General features: G+C 35.1%; 1 protein-coding gene and 1 pseudogene across 1 annotated transcript; both read left to right on the forward strand.

The window, feature by feature from the left end:
• The first annotated feature begins 3,223 nt into the window (after positions 1–3,223).
• On the forward strand, positions 3,224–6,568 carry LOC126973552 (hemolin-like; annotated as a pseudogene).
• A 2,501-nt stretch (positions 6,569–9,069) lies between these two features.
• Positions 9,070–17,730, forward strand: LOC126973642 (protein TEX261). The gene is made up of 5 exons (XM_050820988.1): positions 9,070–9,252; positions 9,950–10,029; positions 12,292–12,513; positions 14,865–14,976; positions 17,607–17,730. Exons 1-5 carry the CDS (start codon positions 9,183–9,185, stop codon positions 17,723–17,725), a joined length of 603 nt encoding a protein of 200 aa, XP_050676945.1. The 5' UTR covers positions 9,070–9,182; the 3' UTR covers positions 17,726–17,730.
• The last annotated feature ends 8,453 nt before the right edge of the window (positions 17,731–26,183 follow it).

The raw sequence follows: 26,183 nt of genomic DNA on the forward strand, positions 1-26,183 counted from the left end.
TAGATAACATTATCAGTTGATATCTATTTTAACTGTTGTATGCAATACATTTACTATTCTATTTCGTTGCGTACACATTATAAATACCTACCTATAGATGTAAATAGGTGATAATTCATGTATCTATATTACATCTATATGGTGAATATAGATGTTTGTTTCCGAGTCGTGGATGTTTAAATGTATTTATGTATGTTTATATGAATTAATGTATGTTTAAGTAAGTATATTGTATTAAATATATAATTGTCTTGTAACCCATAATACAGGCTATATATGCTTAACTTGGGGCAAGATAATTTGTGTAATAAGTGTGTCAATATTATTATTATTATTATCTATACTAATTATTATATAGAGGTAAAGTTTGTGGGTTTTAGGGGGTAATTTCTGTATCTATTGAAAATATTTTGAAAATTCTGTTATCAATAGAAAGCTGCACTATTTGTGAATTTCATAGGCTAACAATTAATTTATACTAATTTCATATATTAACCCGAAAAATGAAAAGACTTAATGCCACATTCTCTTGCAATACCAGAGGAACTATAGGACCGTTGCCAGCCTTTAAGGAAGGTGTAACCTTTTTTTTGAAGGTACCCATGTCGTACCGTCCCGGAAACACCGCACAAAGAAGCTCATTCCACGGCTTTGTAGTACTTTTTCGTGGTAGTTGGATTTACAAAGTAAGTCGAAAAACCGGTAATTTTATCAACTGTTATTATGATTATATATATATATATATATATTATATTTACAATACTATGATAACAGTCCAGAATCCAGGATCCTTTTTTGCACTTGATTACTGTCAAGCTAATTTTCCGTGAGTAACATCATCTTAATGAGTCGCCCACCGATTTCCTGTAAGAAAACTCTCTATTGTAGTAGGTAATAGGGGTAGCAGGGCATAAAATATGTTGATTTGATGATTCCCAAAAATTATAACTGGTTTTTTTTGTTGAATCTGATGATAATTATTTTAATTATTCGACAAAATATTTGTCCTACAAAATGTATGGTTTGATGAAAGAGTCCCCTCCTTCCAACATGACTTGCAACGATAACGAAGTCATTAAAAATGATTGCTATATGTATGTCCAGCAGCCAGAGTGTCGTTCCACTTACCAACAGGATCGTTTTATCATTACGCTTGCCATCACGGCGGACAATAATATTTGGCTCTAAAACAGCTGGTATTTTAAGAGCAGCAAATGCCCTGCGGATGACTTCATTAAGGCCGGCATTACGACTGATACGGCCTGCCGATTTTAGGCAGGATAACCCATAAGATAGATTTTATTTTACAACTTATACATGTTTAAATTTATGTATGGCCTATGATAGCTGAAGTATGATATTACATTCGTCGATCAAATTGGCAACCGGCGAGCATGTATGAAAGGAGTAATGAATGTAGAGGAAGCGCTTGAGGTATGTAAGGATAGAAGCAAATGGCATTCTATTGTCTCTGCCTACCACGACGGGAACAAGGCGTGAGTATGTGTGTGTGTGTGTGTGTGTGTAAGTATGATACAAATGGTCTTGTTGACCAGCTAACGTGAGGGTGTCAAATTTGCGGGTACGGTGAGCGCGCGCATCGTAATAATTATCTCTGGTAATCTTCCCTAACGCGCAAAAAGAAGCATAACTTCAAAAACCGCAGGGCACAACTAGTATAAAAATATGAGTGATTTATAAGTATGATCAAGCAGGAAAAATGTAAAAAAATGATTGTAAAAGGGAAAGTGTAGCAGGGTTGATGAAGATTTTATTTACCTATTAGTAATAGCAGACGTGACTATGTGAGACATTTAAAGGCTTGTGTACAATGTATAAGATGAGTCAATTATTATTCTTACTCACTATATATAGGTAAGTATTACTGCAAGAGTAATAAAAACCGGCCAAGTGCAGGTTGAACTCGTGTAGAGAGGGTTCCATACAATACCGAAATAAAATGATTTTATTCAATAATTGTAGTGGGTATGTTTTACAATAGGTACTCTTACTAAATGTAAAATTTAAATGTAGGTAGATACTACTTCGTTGTGAAGAAGAAATTGAAAGAATTATCGGTTTTTCTGTAATTTACAAGGATGAACTATGTTTTATACATTTTTTTTTAATTTTGGCTCTCTACTTTCCATACTCCATTCATACTATCTCCTTGTTTTTGGATTGGATGGACAAGGGCTGACTTCCATGAGTCCGGGACCACGACTTTTGATTACACATGACGACATAATATGACTGCTGGAATAACAGCATTAGCAACCTGGCTTCAATTCGGGGGCGCACATTCTGAGCACGATGGAAGAAACCATCCGGCCTGCTAGACTTCTTTTCGCCCAACGAAAACAGAGCTTGATCGACTTTATCGGTCTGAACTGTACTCCCGGCATAGAGTTTTTCCGTCCTCGTCAATAGTCGAGTTAGTGGCAAAAAGATTCTCCGTAGCCGTATGGGCCAAGGTGTTATTCCGGACGACTGGTTAAAGTTACCAAGAGCAGCTTTCGGCAACGGCAACGTCCAAAACTTGCTTGAATTAATTTAATTTATTTAACTTTAACTCTTATTTGGTTAACTGTGCAAGAGATGGTGGGCGGCGGTGATCCCTTAACACCAGGTGACCTGTACGCTCGTTTGTCCTCCTATTCCATAAAAAAAAACCTAAAAAGTTTAAATAATAAATTCGGTGAGAACTAAGCTTTATGTTAAGGTAAAGTACGGTTCTTCACAGGAATGACTCTTAACATACGTCACATACGAGTATAAATATTGGCGTCTGGCGTCCATGTTTATACATTTCCCGCCAACTCTGCAAGGTACAGCCACAGACTATATTTGAATTGATTTAAATCTTTTTCCTGTTTTAATGTTGCCATAGTTAGAAACCAAATATTGTAATAATATTACTTTGGATATATTTAAATTCTCGGATTTGTATTTTTGAAACGTTTATTTATCTTCCTTTCGTATATTAATAATGTTCAATTTTGTAATACTTATTTACTAATTAGTCAACTGTATAATATAACAATAATATTTGTACAATTTTAGGTAATTAAAAGTAGTCATAATAAATAATATTAACGGATTTATGTATAATTATGCTTTTCATCTGTTTTTGAGAGTTCACTAAATGCTAAATTCTCAAGTGTATTGTCCAATATCTTACAGTATTATCATATAATTTTTAAGATTATAATCATAATTTTAGATGGTGAAGTACATTACTTGCGTTTTGGTGGCTACGTTCATCGCGTTATGTAAGTATCTATTTTTTATTGACATTAAAACATCTTTAGGCCCGTCGGGTACTTTCTTTCGCGGGTATTGAATTAGAGAGAGCCATCACACTACGGAATGTAACGCTTATTTGTGTTCCACTAAAGTAGACTCATAGTAGAGAGGAGAACAATCCCATTGTTATAACAGTTAATTTTATTCCATATAAAATTATACTATCGATCTAATTAACAGAAGTTAAAAATTCTTTCACGCTAATAGTATGAAAAAAGCTAAAAGCATGAAGTATTTGCCTTGGATAGCAGTGATAATATAATAAATTCATATAAATACAGATTTTTTGGTCAGGAACAATCGCCGCCGTCACCAGAACACAATCCAAGCTATAGATAATTAGGTTAGTTGGGAACGAAATTAATTAATTAATTAAAGTAATGTTTTCTATACATTACATTGTATACAATTATGAGATTATGTATGTATAACCAGTATGTCGTATGCCAATCCGCTAGACCACCTGGTATTCTCCGGAAGACAATGCTGATTATCACACCTATGGGTATGATCAGTATTATGCTGAGGTGAACTTCTATTCTAAAATTTAATATAAATTAATAATAAGACTGCTTGTATACTAGGTGTAAGTTGCAATATAAATGATTTTTCTTCTTCTTTCTTTCTAAAAGATCTGTCAATACATGTTAATGACTAGCAATGACATTGGATACAAAAAAAACGCTTTACTGTAGGTACGTATACAATGCACGACCATGCGCCTACCTCTGAACATAAGTTTCAAGTTTGTCATGCTGCCAGCCAAGCGGTGGGCTACCAATATGACGATAAATCGTTTTAGTATAGTTGATTATATTACAGAGGGCGTCAGAGTCTCATAACATTCATCTTGATTCATCTTGTATAGGTTCTTCCCAACCGTTGGACAAATTGCCAGTCCTGGAGCCAGTGCCAAGTGTTGCGTACTTCCAGGTGTCGAAAGATGCTGTTCCATTCACCCTGAGATGTTCGGCACCTGGTCGTGCCAGCGGTGTAAAGTAAGTTTATACCTGATGAAATTCCTTTCTGTAAACTTATTCAAGCGCCTACCATTTTAATAAGTTCAATCGATGCTGTCCCTTATATAATTAATTTTTGGAGTTGAAGCCCATAAATCTATGGCCCCCACACCAGACCTTATGACTTTAGATTCCTATACTCGCGTACATGTGTATATTGAGGCTATTACTAGGGTCTGGAAGCCTTTGTTTTGCTAGAATTTTAAGTCACATCCTTTACACCTATTACTTTTAAGAAGCTCAGGATCGTCAAGGATTCATGTGGAGTATTTCCTCATTTTTAGTTATAAAGTTTACCAGTGGGAGGCTCCGCTTAGCTGAAAAAAACGAGCTTGTCTAGATTTTGGATAACTTTATATATTATGTATCTCCACAGGTTCCATTGGCAGAAAAACGGCAAAGATCTAAACATTGACAACGAGAACATCATCCAACGTGGTGGTGACATTACAATCCTCAAGCCGACAGAAAACGACGCGGGACAATATAAATGTCTTGCTGACTCAGTTACCGGTGTTGCCAGCTCAAGAACAATCAATGTCCAGAAAGCGTTCATAGATCCTACAAAATCTGAGGTCAAAACGCACAAACCAATCGAAGGCAAGCCGTTCAAGCTAGATTGTAAAATCCCAGCTTCGAACCCGAAGCCAAAAATAAGCTGGTCATACCAGCTAGTAGCAGATCCGAGTGTTTCTAACGAGCTTATGAATCCAAGGATTTTGGCTTCGCCGGATGGTGATTTGTATTTCTCAAACATAACCAAAGAGGATGTTAATATAAAGTTTAAATATGTTTGCGTGGCTGAATCGCCAGTGACACATGAAAAGGTAACTATCTGATTAACTTTTTATTGATTCTTTAATTTCATATTATTTTATGACCAAAAATATTTGTCGTCATAGTAGAGACGTTTGCATATCCACTGAGACCAACCAGATAAAAGCGTATTTCAAATGTAATTTCTGCCTCTAGATAAAACACTTTGTAACATCCACGCCCACTGATTAAAATTAAAAATCCTCTTCTTTCCACTAGAATATTCAATAATAATTAAAAAATGTAGATAAGGTGAAGATGGAAGGTCCTCTGGGAGTTGAGTACCTTCTCGACCTAGTATTTATAAAGAATTTGTATCTTTATATTGTCTCCCAAAGGTTGTGTTAGCTGAACATATCTTAGATGAAGCAGTGCCCAGCTCTGACCAGGACAATGAGCTGACAGACCAGTACATCAGCCAGGATATGACAGCCAAATATGGAGAAGTTACAATGATTTACTGCATCTTTGGTGGAACGTAAGTTGCTTACTTGTACAATGAAAGGTATCCAATAGCTTTAGGGCTAATTTTATGACAAACCAAAATGCAACTAATCTTTTCTGTAATTTTCTCTCTGAAGACCTTAGATAATTATTGCTTCGATACAGAGAAAAAAACCGCTTGCTCACACCGCATGACAACAGGTCAGGCTTATTGCTATTGACAGATGATGACTGCTTGACAGAAACGTCTTACACTCGCGATACGTCAATCACTTTGTTTTAGTGTGCGTGCGTTGATGAAAATATATAGTTTGCCATTTGTTTTGTTAACAGATTTATTTTTTCGACATTTTTAGAGCTGTCACAGTCTGTCAATTATCGCAGCTCAAAACGTTCTAAATTCGACAGATTTTGATAAAGTTTTATGAATGTATTTGAGAGTGATCCTGAATTGTTTAGTTAACAATTAAAACCTGATAGGTTGCGTTACAACTGTCAACTTCAATGTCATATCAAACGAATGTCGACAGTGATGACTTACGGTACGCAGACGTGGTCGCTAACTATGGGCCTTTTGTGAAAGCTCATGGTCGCTCAGAGGGCATTGGAGAGGGCTATGCTCGGAGTTTCCCTGCGAGATCGAATCAGAAATGAGAAGATCCGTAGGAGAACAAAAGAAGGAAAAGTTAGCGACTTAGTCCAAATGATTGCATAACTGAAGTGGCAGTGGGCAGGGCACGAACAGAGGGGCGTTGGGGCAGTAAAGTCCTCGAATAGCGACTACGTACCGGAGACGTAGTGTTGGTAAGCCCCCTATAAGACGGACCGACGATCTCGTCAAGATCGCCGGAATACATTGGATGAGGGTAGCGCAGGACCGATTGTCGTGGAAATTCCGCAAATATTTGTCTTTTAACCAATTTGAGACTCAGAGTGTCGTGACGGATATTGGCGAGTCCACATGTCCTGAGGATGCCTCGTGAAGAGGCGAATCACGTATCTAATTGTTTGAAAACTCAAGTCATTTGGATAATTATGGATTTCGTGGATTTCAAAGTAACGCCTACTTCAATAAATTATCTTTTAACTATTGTATAGCCCCTTTTATTTAGTAATTAAAAAGTAGTATAACATCTAGTATTAATTATATTATTTCAGACCTTTAGCTCATCCAGACTGGTTCAAAGATGGCGTGGATGTAAACGGTCAACCAGGTGACAGGATCACACGGTACAACAGAAGCAAGGGCCGTCGACTGCTCATCCGAGAGACCTGGTTCGAGGATGAGGGGTCCTTTAAGTGTGTTGGCAACAACGAGGTTGGAAAGCCAAGGGAACATATTGTGAAATTAAATGTTGTTGGTGAGTTGATCATGTTTTTGCACAGAACATATCATATCTTTATACCTCTTCATCACCAGCTGGAAGACGTTCACTGCTGGCAAAGGCCTCCCCCAAAGATTTCTACAACCAACGCATTCCGGCGATCGTAACCAGATCGTCGGTCTATCTTGTGGGGGGCCTATCAAAAAAGGGACTTCCGGTACGTGGTCGCCATTCGAAGAATTATTCATAAATTAATTCCTCTTAATTATTTGTTAATATAGTACTTGTTAAATTTAAGCTATATCCTTAATTTCTGGGTTTATTATATACAAATATAATTTGTACCAAAATTTATCCTACATTTGGTATAAATTAAATTTGTGTAATATCTGGTATTAAAAATATTTTATTTATCTTCCAGCTGCCCCTCAAGCACTTAAAATACCCTCTTCAGTTACACCAGCTAAAACTGGAGAAGACGTAACAATACCATGCCAGATAAACGGATTGCCAGCACCGAAAATGTCGTGGACCTTCAACACTGCCCCCCTCGCCCAAAGTGACAGATTAACGATAAATCAGTCAACTATTGGCAACCTCACTATTGCTGATTTGACAATCAAAGATGTAAAAACATCAGATAAAGGTTATTACGGATGCGCAGGTGTCAACGATTACGGAGATATCTACAGCGAGACACTTTTAAATGTCGCTTAATGTATTTTTGGATAATATACCTATAATTATTTTACTTTTATGGTCATCAAGGCATTTTTAGATAACATAATAAAGTATAATAAAGAATGACGACTTTAATTTTTTATAAAAAATAACACATAAATGATTCCACACTATAATATTATAAATAGGACGACTTCACAATCGATATTTTGGGCTATCATAAAAGTGCACCGATAAATAACCTACTTCATATTTTCTCTCTTTCTCCCTTTGAGGACTTATTAAACGTCAGAATCAATATATAATCTCATTTAAGTTTGACTGCTTATACTGATGGGGTCACGATGTGGCCCTGATGATTAATGCCGGATAAACTTAGTTAATGCATATTCGTTCACCTTATATGAACTCAACTTAAGTAGCAATAACAACTGCGCGTGGTCATCGGTGCCTACACCGTCAGTATAGCGCTTGTACCTGTGGTACAATCGAGTTAGCTACACATCATACTTACTTGGGATTAATCATCATCAACTCCTTCCACTGGAAACCCCAAAACGAGTATATTTGTAATAAATTAGGGGGATTTGAGGGTCCGTAACAGATATATAATCAATAAGATTAGAATATTAAAATAACGAGTTAGAACTATTTAAACACTGTGAAATAATAGCTATTATCAATAAAATCAAAATATTTCTTACTATAGATAATCATTATCTAACAGAAAATCTAGAATTTTATCAAAGATTTATCTAAATATACGAATACATATGGTGCCAGAATGAGCGATTCATGCTGCCCGAATTCCTTAATAGTCTACCTATCCATCTAGCATTGTGTCTAGCTATTTTTGTGTAATATGGACATTTAGCTTACTTCTGCTTCTATGTATTTTTGTGGTGAGCGTGTGACTCACCGTTTACGGACAAACCTATTCGCTTTCTATAAACGGTTATTACTTAATATATTGTGTATTGTTTCATTATTTTATTCACATTTTATTTTATTGTGAATAAAAAAAATGTGGGGCTACTTGGAGTGTGGCTCACGAGGGCGCACGTTGCCTTCATCGAGCATGCCTGAGGGTCGAGCCATCACCTGTAGGTAAGAGGGACACGCTCAAAGATGCCGCAGAATGCGCCACAGAGTACCTCCCTATATAGATATAGCTATATCTGTAGCTAAGAAGCAAATTAAAATGAGAAAAAAAAAACTACATAATCATATTTGTGTCATTTAATACAATCTACATCTATTCCATCAATTTTTAATAAGTTTCTTCACTGAAAAAAAAGGTTACTTTTTACCCTAAAGGGCTACTTTTTTATTTATTTCATGTAACTTTAGACTAGACCCTGCTGGCAGCACTGTCCTTCATACATATTGATTATTATTCAGACTGAAGGAGTAGCATTCATAGTCATGAAATAAAATAAAGAAAAAAAAGTAATCGTCAATTTTTATGAAAATTGACAGATGACTGATAACTGATTGTAAATTCTTTTAAATTAAAATCCAAAAATATGGATAGGTTAGGATTTGCTACTTGTTTTGTTGTTTTTCAAAACAAATAAGAAATTCCATCAAAATGTTATTTTTATATTTTTTAAGTATTGTATCTATAGTAGTGCAGGCAGTGTTTGTCACAATGGCAATAGGTATGTATTTATATTACCTTCCAATTAAATTGCTTGCACTTTGTACTTATATACTCAAAACTCTTAAATGTTTACAATAACATTTAAGAGTTTTGAGAGTAAATGGATACTTTTGACGGTCCAAACACTAGTTATCGCATAGATAAATAAAAATAATGTGAAGACAATACTATTTACAGAATTCCAAAACGTGAAGAAAATCATTATTTCATACCCAAAGATAAAAAAAATATTAAGCTGGACATGATTTTAATATTATTTATACTTAACCTACCATATAAATATTTTTCGGTAATGGAATGTTTCAAAATTATTTTACTTGATTGGTTATTAGTTTCGTCACAAAATATCTTGTAATTTTTTTCAAAATTCTCTTTGATATCATTTAAACTACTACAACCACTTATAGTAGTTGTGCGGGCCTGGCAACCATATCTAATGACAGGTAATAAACAGACGTCAAATCATTATCATCTCTCTTGTTTTTCATAAAATCCCTCAGACTTTTCAGATTTCTAGGATTCCCTATTTCTTTAATTGATTTAGTTTAGTAGTTTAATTAAATTTAGTAGTGTCGCAGGAGGAGGGGCGAAAGGGGGGGGGGATAATATTTTTAAGAGAAAAATAGTCTAGCAAGATGCTGACAAAATGCTAAAGATTTGACTTAAATTAAAATATATTTTCTTTTGATTTTCAGCTTCTGGCCTGTATTACCTAGCGGAGTTAGTAGAGGAGTACTCTGTGATGGCTAAATATGTTATAAGCTGGACTGTTGTAGTGAGTATTGTGTATTGATAATTTATGAAAGTATTTAAGTAATTCCAGAACTAAACAATATGTAAGTAATGTAAGTGATAACCCCCACTTCTAGGATTAATACACAAATAAAATTTGAAAAACACAATTTTATGAACGATGAAGCCACAACCTGAGAGTTGAACAAAGCAATCAGAATTTTATAACGAGATGGTACTCGAACGGTTAGCTCAGTTGGTTAGAGTACCGGCACGGAACGCCGGAGGTCGTGGGTTCGAATCCTCGCATCCTGGAATCGAAGCATCATTCATAAAATTTTGTTTTTAAAATTTTATTTGTGTATTAATTCCAGAACTATTTATTAAATAAGAATACACATACTGAGCAGTAATCTTTTTATATTAGTATCAGCACAATGTTACGGATTAATATTCAAATGTCAGTAGACAATAATAATTACAAGTATACAATCACATAATAGAGCATAGATGATGATGATAATTTCATATATTTAAATGAGTTACCTAGTCTCACAATTGGCCATTGTGTGTGTCCGTTCATCTTCTTACCTTATTTATGGTTGGACCATCCTAGAGAGTTCCAAAAAGGAACACACCTTAAACTGTGGCAGGTATCCAGAAGTGATACTGCAGATCAAAGGATTTGCGCCTGCTGTTTGGCCATGTTCCAGTACTCTGTAAGAACATGTGTCTTCTGCCTTCGTGTATCCTGTGTAGAAAGAGCTTTCTGTCACACTTATGGTAATAAGTAGAGACCGGATTATATGCTACCATGAAAATATGCAAGTAAAATAGCTTAAATATGCACGATAATCCATAAAAAGGGCCAAAATATGCTTACAATTAAACAGGAAAAAATAAATAGTCATGTTTTTAATTTTTTTTTTTTGTTTTATAAAGGCTTGTACTGACAATCGTATTTGTGGATTTTTTTTTACAAGATATACATGCTTAGGTAACAATGAAATTTAAGATTTACCTTTAAAAATATGTACTACTAAGTACTGTTCTAAATGTTCTGTAGACAAATTGTGTCTACGATTGCTTGATAAATTTTTGTAAGCCGAAAAGGAGTGTTGTACGTCTACTGAGGTTACTGGACAGAATTTAAATTTGAGTACAATGTCTGGGCTTACTGTGAAAAGCATCGAATGATGAGCGAGATTCAGCGTAAATATGCAATTTTTTTTCTAAAATATGCAACTACCTTTGAAAAGATACTAAATATTCATTTGCATATAATCTGGTCTCTAGTAATAAGTTAGCTAGAGTTAAGGGCTCCTTCAGGTTCTTCCTTCTATTTATTCCTTAGTAGTAATCAATCTTACTATAAAATACCAGACAGTTACACTAAGACTCACTGAGCACAAATCCAAGAAATATATTTATGTAAGCTTCTTTGACAAAGATAGGTTACTTTAGTATAGGAGATAGAGATACATAGAGGATAATTATGCATGGTTCTTGTCTGGTACTACAAAATTGTATAAGATTATATTAAATAGGCCAAGTTGTGAGTTGTGTGTAAGGCTAACACTTTCTTATCAGTTCTTCTTCCCATGTCAATGACCCTTTACAAACTTATTTAAAAAAAAATTAAGGAATGTCACAAACTTCGGATATTTTCTGAAAACTTTTAGTTATTACAAAATTAGTAATAGATAAACAAATACACTTCGAGACTCAAAAAATATTACTGGGCAATTTCAAACAATTTTTTTTTAAGGCCATTTTCAAGACTTCAAATTATAATGGCTAAAAATTGTTTCAATTAATCTATTCTGATGTATCTTGTTACATAACGAAGCGGTTTCCCTCCCATAAGAAGTTATCAAAATTCAGTCAAATAAGGAAGAACCTTTCTTCTTCTTCATACGGTCGCTTTCCGCAACTCGACGTCATATGCGCCTATTTTGTGTGCGAGGGTGGTAGAGGTTACTCCAACCAGACAAGCTCCTCCAAGAAGTTACCCAACTTCTTAACGTCTCGGAAGACTTCCCGAAGAGCGCCTGGTGATTCCAGGTGCTTCGCCCTGTAGTTTGCCACCTCACTGCATTCCAGCAGAACGTGAGCGGCTGTTTCCTCTGCCCCCAGGCAACCTCTGCATAGAGGGCTGTGCGTGACACCTATATTAAAGAGATGCCTGTTAAAATTGCTGTGACCTGTGGCCGCACATAATATTAATCTTAGTCGACACCGATTAAGTTTTAAGATTAGATTTATATTATTATTAACTAAGAACCTTTTGTCCATTATGTTTCAGGTAACAGTGGCAATACACATAGGGTTAATATTATTTGAAGACATACCACTATATTTGAACGGCATGGGGCTACTCCAGCAACTGTTCCACGGGCTGTTACTGAAGGACTTCCCGGTGTTCAGGTTCACAAGTGTGACTTTCATAGCCGGAGTAATCAATCTGGTTGTGTACCATTATTTGGCTCTGCAGTTCTTCGGATCTACTTATTATGGATTCTCAGAGGTACATATCTTAATGTATTCATTTTAATATATTTTGTTATCAATTTTCGATTTTTGAAATACATATATTATATAATGAGTATGTGGACCTGTACAGTACTGTGCGGTTTTCAAGCATCTTTCTTCCAAGTACCACAAAGCTGTGGAATGAACTTCCTTGTGCAGTGTTTTCGGGGCGATATGACATGGGTGCTTTCAAAAAAAGCGTGTACACCTCCCTTAATGGCCGGCAACGCTCCTATGATTCCTCTGATGTTGCAAGAGATTGTGGTGGTGGTGGTGACCACTCAACACCATGATGACCCGTACGCCCCTTTGTCGTCCCTTTCCATTAAAAAAGCCGACAAAGAGTAAATTTTGAATCTGTCCTTTTGAATTACAAAATTAAAATTTCTGTTACAGAGAGAGAGAGTGTGTGTGTATGTCTGGTTCAGGTTATTCAAGTCAGTGATTTATTCTGTTACCATTTTGTAAAGAATAGGTCATGTTTAACCACCTTTTGAATGAATTTTTTTTTTATATAAAAAAAAACAGAGGACAAAAGCATACATACAAGTCACTTAATGGTAAGTGATCACCATGGCACATATTCTCTTGTAACACCAAAGGAATCACAAGAGCGTTGCCGACCTTATAAAGCGACAATATATGAATTGGAAAACTTTAAAATTATTTTTAAAGTCGGCTTTACACGATTCATGCTTGTTGGAGCCAACTAGGTTCGGACCATTCGGAGGTTCTTCATCAGGGTGAGTGCAGTGAATTCGCGTTCACGCCCTGTCTAGCACTATATTGCGGATTTGCGCTCATAGTGTATCATATATATTCTTGATAATGTAATGTATGTTCATAGGCACATAAGTGAATTTGCCAGAAACTGTCATAACCATAATGTTAACACCAGGAACAGACATAAACTGATGATGCCTACTACTCGGCTTAGTCGAGTTAGTAAGTCTTTTGTGGGGCGATGTATATGCTTTTACAACAAGATCCCAGAAAATGTTCAAAACAAAGGTATTACGTTATTCAAAAGAATTGTTAAAAAACGTTTGTGTGGTAAAGGTTACTATAACATACTTTCTTAATGATACCACAGATTGGGAATGGAGCGACCGCCCTCAGGCTATTAAATAATAAGTTTAATTGTATAATGTTACTTTAATTGTAAAACATATTTTTGATGAAAAAAAAAAAGCCCGCTGAGTTTGTTGCGCCCATTCTTCTCAGGCCTGAGGCATTCACTTTGGAATGGGTGGTAGTTTTTTTTGACATTCAATAAGTGATTTCACATCCTATTTTGAATAAAAATATTTGAATTTGAATTTGAAAAATTGATAGGGCGGGATGCGACGGGCACCGTAGGACTGAAATTTTACTTAAACGGGTGATGCTTTGCCAAGTGGATTAAAGTTAATAAAACATTGTATTTATTAAATGCGATTACTAATTATGACAAAAACCACGACCATTGTGTCAAAGCATCATTCCACATACATTGAATTTAAGCTCTTAAGGTTGATGCATCCAATATACGACATATAAACAGTTTCTTCTTTATTTCTTTTTAATATAAATATTTTTATATTACTACACTTTATTCATATACGGGATGCAGCAGCTTCCAAAATATATTTTTATGTATATTACAGTTACAGCCATTGTAAAATACCCTATTAGAATGAAAAGACTGGCCATTGAGTTTCTTTCCGAACATATAAATAATAATAATATTGACACACACTTTTTACACAAATTATCTTGCCCCAAGTTAAACATATATAGCCTGTGTTGCAAGACAACGGTATATTTAATCCTACTAATATTATAAATGTGAAAGTTTGTATGTCTGGATGTATGTTTGAACTTCTTTAACGCAAAATCTACTGAATAGATTTTGATGAAACTATACAATAATATAGCTTACACACCAGAATAACAAATAGGCTATAATTTATAAAACTATAGTGTGAATTATACAAAATATAAAAGAAGTGTGATTGTTACTAATGAATACAACTAGCGCCATCTCTTATCAACTAGCAAGGAGAAGATCAATACAATTTATATGGCAAAACAACGTTTGCCGGTACAGCTAGTACAATATACTTACTTAAACATACATAAATTCATATAAACATACATAAATACATTGAAACATCCATGACTCGGAAACAAACATCCATATTCATCATATAAATGCTTGCACCTACCGGTATTCGAACCCGGGACCTCTAGCTTAGTTGGTAGGATCGCTAACCACTCGGCTATACAGGTCTTCGAGTGGTAGATTCAGTAATTTAACTTTGTAACTATTAACAAAATATATACAAACATTATTATTATTTTCAGGTACTTGCATACTTTACATTGTGCCTGTGGATTGTTCCATTTGCATTGTTCGTCTCAATGTCTGCCAACGACTATGTACTGCCGATTACAGGAGAGAGGCAACATTTGCTTGGTAAGACAAGTTTTATTATCGTTAAAAAAAAATTCTCAGCGATGTGCCTAATTGAAATCTTACTCCCTAGGGAATAAGACCAAAAGGATTCTTATTAATATTTTAATACTACCAACCAAAATAAATTCACAAACAAGTTAACATCGTAAAAGTTTTAATTGTGCACTTGTTCCTTAAAGGCCGGCAACGCTCTTGTGATTCCTCTGGTGTTGCAAGATAATGTGGGCGGCGGTGATCACTTAACAACAGGTGACCCAAAAAAAAACTAAATAGCTATGAGATGAACACAATGATTAACACTCAAATAGTTATCAAAATGAGTAACATTCTAACTCGATGAAATAGGGCGACCCTAGGAGACATCATCTTATAAATATTTCTCCAATATGATAATTAAAGTGCTAAAGTTACATATATTTAACTATCAAATAAGTGAAAAACTTATATTTGAATGGCTGAAACACTTGTACTACACAGAAACTGGAACCTTACTTAACTTATTATAAGAAAAAAATAAAATCCACACCACCCACACTATCGTACACGTGAAACAGCTACTTTCATCATCTAATTAAGTTTCATTATAATATATTTACTATTTATATTTATTTTCCATTTTAATATCATTGTAACGATGTTCTTTGGGGACTTGGTGACTTTTAGCATCCATTACCTATTTCAAACAATGGTCTCTCACAATTGAAACCATGTCCAAATCTAATATATAAAATTCTCGTGTCATGGTGTTAAACATTGAACTTCTCCGAAACGGCTTGACCGAATCTCATGAAATTTTGAGTGCATATTGGGTAGGTCTGATACTCGGACAACATCTATTTTTCATTCCCCTACATGTTAAGGGTGGTCCACACGAATTTAGTTTTTTATTTTTTTGACTTTTTTTTTTTAAATTTGTTTGATTATGAGTCAGCATTAAAAAATACACACAACTTCAATTTTAACAAATTTTCACCCATCTACGATCAACAGTTACTTTTGTATCGCGATTTTAATATCAGCAATACGTTTGCTGGGTCAGCTAGTATTTATATAAATAAACAGTATTTTGAATTTTTTTTATGGAAAAGTAGGACAAACGAGCGAACGGGTCACCTGGTGTTAAGTGATCACCGCCGCCCACATTCTCTTGCAACACCAGCGGAATTCACAGGAGCGTTGCCGGCCTTTAAGGAAGGTATACGCCCTTTTTTTGAATGAATAAATATATATACTAGCTGACCCAGCAAACGTCGTAGTGCCGATATTAAAATCGCGATACAAAAAAATTTGAAGTTGTATTTTTGAATGCTGACTCATAATCAAACAAAGTTAAAAAAAATGTCAAAAAACAATTTAAAAAAAAATTGTGGACCACCCTGAACATTTAGGGGGATGAAAAATAGATGTTGTCAGATTCTCAGACCTACCCAATATGCACTCAAAATTTCATGAGAATCGGTCAAGCCGTTTCGGAGGAGTTCAATGTTCAACACCATGACACGAGAATTTTATATATTAGTTTTTGAATTTACGTCTTTGTACTAGCCTTACTTTACCATTTTATCATAAACTAAGCTTAGAGGTACAATGGCGACGAAATTAACGCACAAGTCGAACTTCTTAACTGTAATCATAAAAAAATTAATAATAATAATATAATTCACCTAAAAAACTCAACTTTCCATAATATTAATTCGGAACACCTTACCTGACACATACTTGTCCCACGCTAAGTCGTACCCGTTTAGAACTAGAAGGTAAGTAGTACTCAACTAAGGGTGATTAAAACTATGTTTTTAAATATATAATTTGTTTGTTTGAAAATGTTTACTATTTACTTTAATTTTAAAATTTGTTTTTTACTAGCTGATGACCGCGACTTCGTCCGCGTAGATATAAAAGTTTTTAAAAATAATAAGCAAGTTTGGTTTTGAAGATTAACTCATGTCCTATTCCAGTTGTTTTTTTTTGGAATAGGAGGACAAACGAGCGTACGGGTCACCTGTTGTTAAGTGATCACCGCCGCCCACAATGTCTTGCAACACCAGAGGAATCACAGGAGCGTTGCCGGCCTTTAAGGAAGGTGTACGCGCTTTTTTGAAGGTACCCATGTCGTATCGTCCCGGAAACACCGTACGTGGAAGAAGGCTCCTTGAAAACCGCACTGTGGAGGACCGACATACATCCAGATGGTGGGGATGATATCCTAACTTGTGGCGTGTCGTGCGAAGATGGATTATATTCCAGTTCCGGTTCCCGTATTCGCTCCCGTTCCCAACATATTATATGAATCTTATTTCAAGGATGATTGCTATGGCGGCAAACTTAACCTACTATTGGTATAGTTATAGCTCATCGAAGTGAAACACACTCAAATCAGTTTAACACAAATCCCCCGGGAACTATGGACTTTTCCGGGATAAAATGTAGCCTGTAGTCCTTTCCCAAGCTCTATCGCCGTACCTGTGAATTTCATCAGAATCGGTTCAGTAGCTCCGGTGTAAAAGCGTAACAAACGAAACTTACATTCATTAGTTTTATGCGCCTATTCATTTAATGTAACTATTTTGAACTATACTTGAACATTCTCGAGCACGTTTGAAAATAATGTGTTTTAAATATACTTTCAGGCGAAAACAACGTTGTCACAGATTACTTATCCCAGAAAGCGAAGCGGTACAGCCTACTGTCATTCTTCAGTTTCGCAAAGGACTCCATATTGCCGCAAAGGAATAAAAAGGCTTTTTAGATTAATGGTACTTTAATTAGGAAATGTAGCCTATTGGTCAATTGTACATATTTTAGCTTCGTATGATATTGTTAAACAGGGACTATTTTAATGAAAATACCTCTTCAGTTAGTGAGATCAGTAAGGCTGGATTTAATGTTCGACCGACGGTGAGCGCTGACGTCGGCCAAGTATAGCAATAACAATGAAAACATATGAACGCTCACAAATAATCCCTCGTTGTCGAGAGGTAACTCAGTAACGGTCCCTTTGTTTACATTATTTATCTTGTCTCGTTGGCCTTAGTATACTAGAGTTGAAATTAAATTATTTCACACCACAAAATAATTAAAAATAACAAATATCGAGACTACAAAAAACAATAGGCGGCCTTATCGCTTAAGAGCGATTTCAACCAGGCAACTTGTAATGAAGTAGTTTTAGTTGAAAAGATATCAATATATATATATAATTTAAACATACACATACAGTAAATAATTCCAAGAAAATAACTAGTAATGAATTTGTCACAGTAATATATAATAATTATGTAGTATTGTTTTGAATGATTGGAGAGTTTGAGCCTTTCTGATTAGAATGTTGATTTGTAAAGAAAAAAGAGCTTGGGTCAGTTATACGAGACAGTACTTCACACTACAAGCCAGCACCTACAACTAAGGCGTAAATTGGCCTGACATGAAGTACTCATCTCACCTCTATGCGGGCGCTCCCCAGTACCAGCTTCTTCCATTTGACCGCATACAACGAAAAGCGGCTCGAATCATCGACGATCAAGTCATCTCCGATCGGCTTGATTCTCTAGCATTGCGTAGAGATGTGGGTTCTGCCTGAATCAGAGTTGTTGGGGTCAATATCGGACATTACGTCCAAGTGCTAAATTCCATCCCCGTCATGGTGACGTCTGGCATTCAACCGCGCATTTTGCGAGTAATTTGTGGCCACTTGTCACTTTCTGGAATCTATTTCCTGTTGCAGTTTTACCGAACGGACTTATGGACTTTCAGGATAAGAACATACTCCCAACTTAAGGAACGCAGCTCTTACCACCTGGTGTTGCGGATGTCATAGGCTGTTAGGAAATAAACGCATTGACTACAGTAAAAGCTCTTTATTCGCGGCGTATATGTTCCGTAAATATGCCGCGAATACAGAAACCGTGAATACGGAATGGTAATTTATATGGTAATAAATGGTAATTATCTTCAGGCTTAGGTTGCCTGAGGATTAAAGAATTTTGTAATTTTTTCTTGCATAACAGTTTTTAAAAGCTCCTTTAGTTCAAACTGATATTCAACAGTGGCATTACCAATTTGCCTCTTAAAAATATGACTTCGTTTAATAGTCGGATCAATTGTCATAAAGAAATCACAAAGCTCATTTGCGATCCTTAAACCTTCACTAAGATTTGTCAAATTATATGTCACATTTCCAGTGCTTGTTGAAGCCTCTTCTTCAATGGTCCGTGAATTTAACATATCCTCCAAGTCGATTTCAGTCAAATCTTCATCTTGCGAATCAAGCAACTCCTGAATGTCACTTGATTCTATTTGTTCGAACCCATCTCGTCCTATTCCATTCGTAATTATGAAACTATGTAGGAATTATTTTTATTAATATGCATGTAATATGTACCGATTACATCCGCGAATAAAGGAATCCTTAGCGGCGAATATAGGAATTGGGTCACAATTTTTGAAAACGCGAATGAAGGAAGCGCGAATAAGGAGCTTTTACTGTATTTGACGTTTGAGTATTATTGTTGCATCACTTTACATATATTGTAGTTGAAATGATTTATTAATCAATGATGCTGTAAATGTTGATTTAAAAGCAATAAGTATCTTGCCATTCTTGTCACTAAAGCTCTTCCATTTCCGTAGTGGTGGTAAATATAAAAAGAAAAGAAAACTTTTGCCATTCAAAGTGCATTCCTTACCTACATGATTAAAGTGACTCGATATTGCCCTTCGCGTGAGTCAATTCCTCTGCTTTGCTCTTGCCTCCTCTTATATAAAAATGTGCGAACTCGTTTTATCTCCTTAACATATTATAACCAGCTCGAAGACTCCCACCGATCTTGTGCGCTCTGCATCCTAAGATACCCCACTCTTATCAGGTCATTAGTCCATCTTGTGGGAGCCGTCCCATTCTTCGTCTTCCTACCTATTGCCGCCACTCCAGAACCTGCGTAACCTGCTGACCTACCTGTTACCATTTCGTGTTATTAAGGCACAGTTAAAAATTATAATAATATTCATTCCTTCATACTCACGCCTTGTTCCCGTCGGGGTAGGCAGTGACAATGCCACTTGCTTCTATCCTTACAAACCTCACGCGCTTCCTCTACATTCATTACTCTTTTCATACATGCTCGCCGGTTGCGGGTGCTTCGGACCTTTCCTTTTCTCTAAACGTCCTCGATTTAGTCGACGAATATTCTACGAGGTCTCCCGCGACCGACTTGCCCACACACACTTGCCTTATATATTAGATGCATCATTCTTTCTTCACTCATTCACTCCACGTGTCCAAATCATTATAATAATACTAATGCTGAGATTTAGTGATAAAACGCGAAATTGACTTTTGCATTGGGCTGTCTAAGCTAATCTCAGTACAATTTCAGCTATCAGACTATAACAACGAAATCAAAGATTATGCTTAGCTTACACTCATGTTTTACGTAATTAAAGTCTGTGTAAAATGTGCGAACACTATAGATCTCAGGCAAAGTCTTTATATTCTCAACACAATTACACGCTGGCATATTACAATGTAAGTATGAATCATTCACAAGGTCGGACCGCATTAGAGCGGCACTGCGCGGCGCGTCGCTTCATGTCGCTCAACGCTCGACTTTAGCAGTTCGCGTGCGAGCAACGTTACAAGATGAGCGATAGTGACAACGATTTGGTCATTAAATATTTGTTGTGTGCAGAAGAAGAACGAATTATGAAAGTTAAAAACAATAACAAGAAATGGATTGCTTACATACAAAGGTCGACTGCACAATTTTACACTAGAATGTCGATGGCAAAATTCTTTAAACTTAACAATTAACAGTACGCATATTATAGCGACGTAGCCCTTGCTGTGTCGCACTGAGTGTCGCGGCGCTGCGCGTTAAACTATTCTATTGCAGTGCAGTACCGCTCCAGTGCGACATTGTAGCATACGAAATGATTGAAATTATATTTCGTCGCTTTGTGCCGCTCAGTACAGCTGTTATGCGGTCCGACCTTTAATATAATATACATTTTACCAATGGGAGGCGCTTTTGCACAGGATGCCGGCTAGATTATGTGTACCACAACGGCGCCTATTTCTGCCTTAAAGCAGTAATGTGTATACATCATTGTGTTTCGGTCTGAAGGGCGCCGTACCTAGTGAAACTACTGAGCAAATGAGACTTAACATCTTGTATCAAGTCGACGGTCGCAATTGTAGTGTCGTTAAGAATGTATCAGTTGTCAAGAATTCTGAGCGGCACTGCATTGTAATGGGCAGGGCGTATCAATTGCCCTCAGCTGAACGTCCTGCTCGCCTCGTCCCATAATGTCGTAATAAAAAAAACACAGGTATCTAAAAAAGCGAGAGACTGAAGCCTACACTAAGCTAGATCCTGTATCTGACGACATCAAGTTTTCCTCATTCATGGCGTTAGACTGTTTTTCAAATTCATAAGTACCTATGTATATAATGAACTTCTTCTCATTAGCTCAACGCTTTAAAAGTAGCAGTAGATTCAATAAGAATAAAAAAAAAATTTGACATTCCGTGACTTCAATGAATAGTGATTTTGATTTGATTTTAAATAGAACAATATTTAAATCCCGTAGACTATGAAAGCTAATTTTCAGCCTCTTTCGCGCCATATTGATCAAACCAGGCTTCGAAGTTTTGTAAAATAATTAATTGTACATATTTTATTTAAGTATTTATTCATACTATTGTTGACTTTTGTAACAATGGTGAATTATTGAGCACAGATTTTTTGGTCTTTACATTAAAGAGAGCAGATGTGTTCACAAGGAGCACATCGCGAGATAATATTATATGGTATATGGATATGTCTTTAGTTTTAATTAGACTCTTTCAGCCTTACAAACAAACTTGGTATTAATTTTTACCTGAGAATAAACCAGGTATATGCAAAATGTGTACAAATAGATATTTTGCTAATTATTGTTCTATTCAGGGGGCCTACTCCTAAAATCGATATTCGATAAATCGTCTCATTAGTCGTGTCGAATCCTACTCTTAGTTACATCGTAATCTATGTCGAAACGATGAATGAACGAACGAAACATTATTCGATATTATCGGTCGTAACCCTACTCTTAGTTGAAAATGTCAGAGACGAATATTCGAATTTCACAAATAATCAAACGTCACTTTTACGATAATCTCAACGACACCTTCTAGGCTGTCGATGCTATTATCGTTTCAAGTTGTATAGATATATTTGCCATACAATATACATACTTAATAAATATTATTGAAATAATTATATGTGATTTACTATTCAACAGGATTTTTTTACTCCTAGGTCATTTAAGTCATTTTGTTGATCGTTTATGCGTACAAATAATGCAAATGGCCGCCTGAGAAATAGGAAGTCGATGAGAAGGGTTGAGTTACTTTTTTTTATATTTTATTATCCGCAAGTTTTTTATTATTTATTCAATTTTAAATGGTCATATTATATTCATTACATATTTTTTAAACATTTACATTATGTGTAAATGATACCAAATTGGTGGTGCAGAATCTGGCTTGGTCCTTAGTGCCTAAAATGTTTTTTGACTTTTCACACTTAACAGCGACAGCAAAGATAATGTTTAGGTTTGAACATATTTCATGCACACAAACATCGTAAAAAAATCAAAATATTAGTCTATGGTAACGATAAACGATAAGGAATTCGAACATTTGTTAGAGTAGGATAGTTGCGATATATTCGGAGTATTATCGTATCGTTCCGAATGTATCGTTGTCGATTTTGCGAGTAGACCTCCAGACGTATAACGTTTCCCGCGTTTATTTACAAGGCTGCCTGACATTCGGTAAACTTCAGAATTAACATTGTATTGACAGTATATATCAACTGTAAAATGTCAACATGTTTTATATTCTTGGTTTATTCTCAGGCATAGATATTTTTTTGTTTCTGTTCGTCCATCTGGAAATCAGGCATAGATAGCTTTATACTAAGCTTTTTTTTTATTTGCAAGGCCCCTTAAGTTTTATATGTGATATAAATTATTTTAACTGTTTAGTTCCTGCTGAATACTCAAGTGGCAACTACAGTGAAACAATGTAAATATATATGTATATTAATTTTTTGCGTTTTTATAAAAAAGTAAAATAAAATATTTGATAATTTACAAGCACCTTGTTTATTTCTGATGATACCTTTACGTGTGTCCGTTTGGCATAAGATCATATACTTATATGGTGGAATTACGAATAACAGGGTTATATGCATTCCCGATAATTTTAACACCCAAACATTTTGTGCAAAAGTGTACCATTTTTGAGTTATTGGGTTTTTTAGGTGTTTTCAAAAAAGTAAAAATTTGAACTTGATTATAATTGAAAATGTATTAAATAAAAGTATCAATTTATTTATATTTTTTTTCTGATTTATAAAAACAAACACTGGTTATTTATCAATATTTATCCAACCGTCAATAGCCAACAATGATCTGTCCAAATTTAAAAAAGCGAGACAAAAGACGATATTAATTCAATATTCTTTTGTTTTTTTTTTAATAACGGCCTGAATAACAAAAAAGAAGTTATGAAGCTTGGCTAACATTTTATTTTAAAAACATAACCATTTTCTTAGCTCTCCTCACGGACGAATAAAAAAATAAGGACTCCTTGTTACCTACATAACAGTGAAGCATCAAAACAAGCGTGTTAACGTGTAAAATCATAGCCCTACGCACACACTTACACTAATATAAGCCGATCAGCCGTCATTATGACCTCTGCCATCGTTTGTGACGGATCAGTTTACGTGGCATTAAAATATTTTTAAAATGCTGCCGTTATTGAGAAAGTGTGTTAAAACAATGAAAGGATACAATAAAAGTATCAAGGAAATACCTTTCATAGATAGAATATTTTAGTTATCACACTATTTTTTTTATTTTTTTCTTTTCATAATACAAATTAATTCGATGTTTGGGGCACAAAACCTCCGCTACGCGTGATAGTATCATCCAGTGTGATCGGAAATAAACAGGGACTTTACCCGAAAAATTGGGTAATCCATTTAATGGTGTTCTAAGGAGTAGATAAGTCATTATCTGATTTATAATAACAGGTATGTCTTTAAAAAAGTGTGGAGCACTACTTTAATACGAGTATCGTTCTCATCTTTGATCTGGTGCATCCCAGTATCAGTTCTAAACATTAAATCGCGTGCAACGCAGAGCTATTCGAATTGTCGGGAGATTCAGTACTCTGTCAAAATTTCCATCACTTGTGTATTTACTTAGCACATTATTACACTATAAAGTACTTATTTGATACCACGTCAGTGGCAAACAAACAAATTTAAGAATGCATTTTGTGTAGGTATTCATAAAAATAAGAAGTGTTAGTACGGCATTTTTATATCAAATACAACAAAGATTCTGCAAACAAGACATGGACACAGGCATCAAACCAGCAAACCTTACTTTCTGTTCTGTTTCTGAAGTGTTCTGTAGGTGTACCTGGTTTATATGTAATTTATTTATTTACCCATACCTACTATGCTTGCGATATTTAATTTTATTTTAGGAAACAATTTTACCATCAGAAATTAAAAAGTTGGAGTTAAAAGTCCTATGACTAATAAGGGGACATAATTTGTGTTATCTAATATCCTCCGTACACACTAGCTTAAAGGTGCTTCACTTGATTATATCACGGCGCGGAGTCCTTGTTTTTTTATTAGTCCGTGGCGCTCCTAAAATCTAATAACAAAAAATATAAACAAACGGCTCATTGAAGGTGCAGAAAAAATTTATTCATGTAAGTGAATAAATTTCCCTCTCGCCTCGTCACGTCGCACAAGTGTGACTAAAGCACATCTCAATTATAACTTTGTATGTAGCACTGACCTCTATGAATATATCACTGGCTGGTGGACAGGCTGTTCCTTATGTTTGACAGCTAATCTTTTGTGCCTAATAGCAGCGCCACTAGCGAGCGTCCAAAGAACACATTTTGACGTATAATACAAATGGCTGCGAGAGAAGTGTACGGTACTCTGAAATATGTTTGCATTTTGAATTAATTCACTTCGATTTCCACGTTATTCCAACTTCAGGGATTATATAAAAGATACAAAAAATGAGGTCATGTGTTTATTGTAAGCAGCGCTACAAAAAAACGATGAAATATCATTCCACAGGTATGTTGTACTCTAGGTCATATTTTTTTTTATCAAAAATTGGCATTTTACGAATAATTTCATGCCATATTTATTTTTATTTTATTAACTTTCAATTATGTAAGCAAACATTTGTAAAATATGTCTGAATAATGATTGTTTTTGTTTACAATTCTCATTACTAGTGCTTACATCATATCGATAGTTTAATTATTGATAGATATCGATCCAAAATACTCTGAGGAGAGGAAAGTTTGGCTCCAGAATATTAACAATTTCACTTCTAAAAATCACGATTGTCTGTGTTCATTACATTTTGATGATGGATGTTTTAACCAACATTTCAATAGAACACTATTGAAACCCGGTAGTATTCCAACAAAAAATGGAGGTACTTGCTTAAAAATTTACGATAGTATTAAAACTTTTATTACTTGTGTAGGCCTTTGTGCCCTTGCCCTCTAAACTTCTTAATACTTGTAGATCTATGGGTATACTTTTCAGGGACCTTTCTATCATTGCCTTTTCACTCAGCGCCGACGGCATCGTCGAAAGTGATGACAACATCAACACTTCCTTCGTCAACGTTATATACAGCTAGTATATAACGTTGTAATATAGTTCAACCAAACGAAAAAACAAATGTGATGAAAATATTATAGATTTAACAAATAAGTCAAAAAGGAATAAAGAACAGCTGATAACTCATTATAATAATGAAGTTTCATCAACTCCTAAAAAAGCAATAGTTGAATTACAGGTCGAAATATAGGTCATTTTTTGCCCGTCAAATAATTTGGTCACGTCCATAATTAATTAAAATAAGATACAAATGTATGAAATGTATTTTTATTAACCTTTGTTCTTAGTTATCATTTACTTATTTAATATTTGTTCTTTTGTTTACCTGTATTAATTATTCATTGGCTTCGAAGCTAACTGACAATTATTAATTATCTACTTATTTCGGTATCTTATTCTAATATAAGTTGATAAGACATGAAAAGTAAGAAACATTCATAAAAACGCATTTTAATCAGACTGATTATTAAGGCAAAAACCTATATG

Source organism: Leptidea sinapis, chromosome 29, assembly GCF_905404315.1.
Source record: "Leptidea sinapis chromosome 29, ilLepSina1.1, whole genome shotgun sequence".
NCBI classification, from domain to species: Eukaryota; Metazoa; Arthropoda; class Insecta; order Lepidoptera; family Pieridae; genus Leptidea; species Leptidea sinapis.

Bases quoted from the DNA above. Each gene is read 5' to 3' on its own strand.
- LOC126973642 (XM_050820988.1), top strand. From the start codon at position 9,183: ATGTTATTTTTATATTTTTTAAGTATTGTATCTATAGTAGTGCAGGCA. The intron at 9,253-9,949 runs GTATGTATTTAT...TTTGATTTTCAG, and splicing joins GTTTGTCACAATGGCAATAG to CTTCTGGCCTGTATTACCTA. The intron at 12,514-14,864 runs GTACATATCTTA...TATTATTTTCAG, and splicing joins CTTATTATGGATTCTCAGAG to GTACTTGCATACTTTACATT.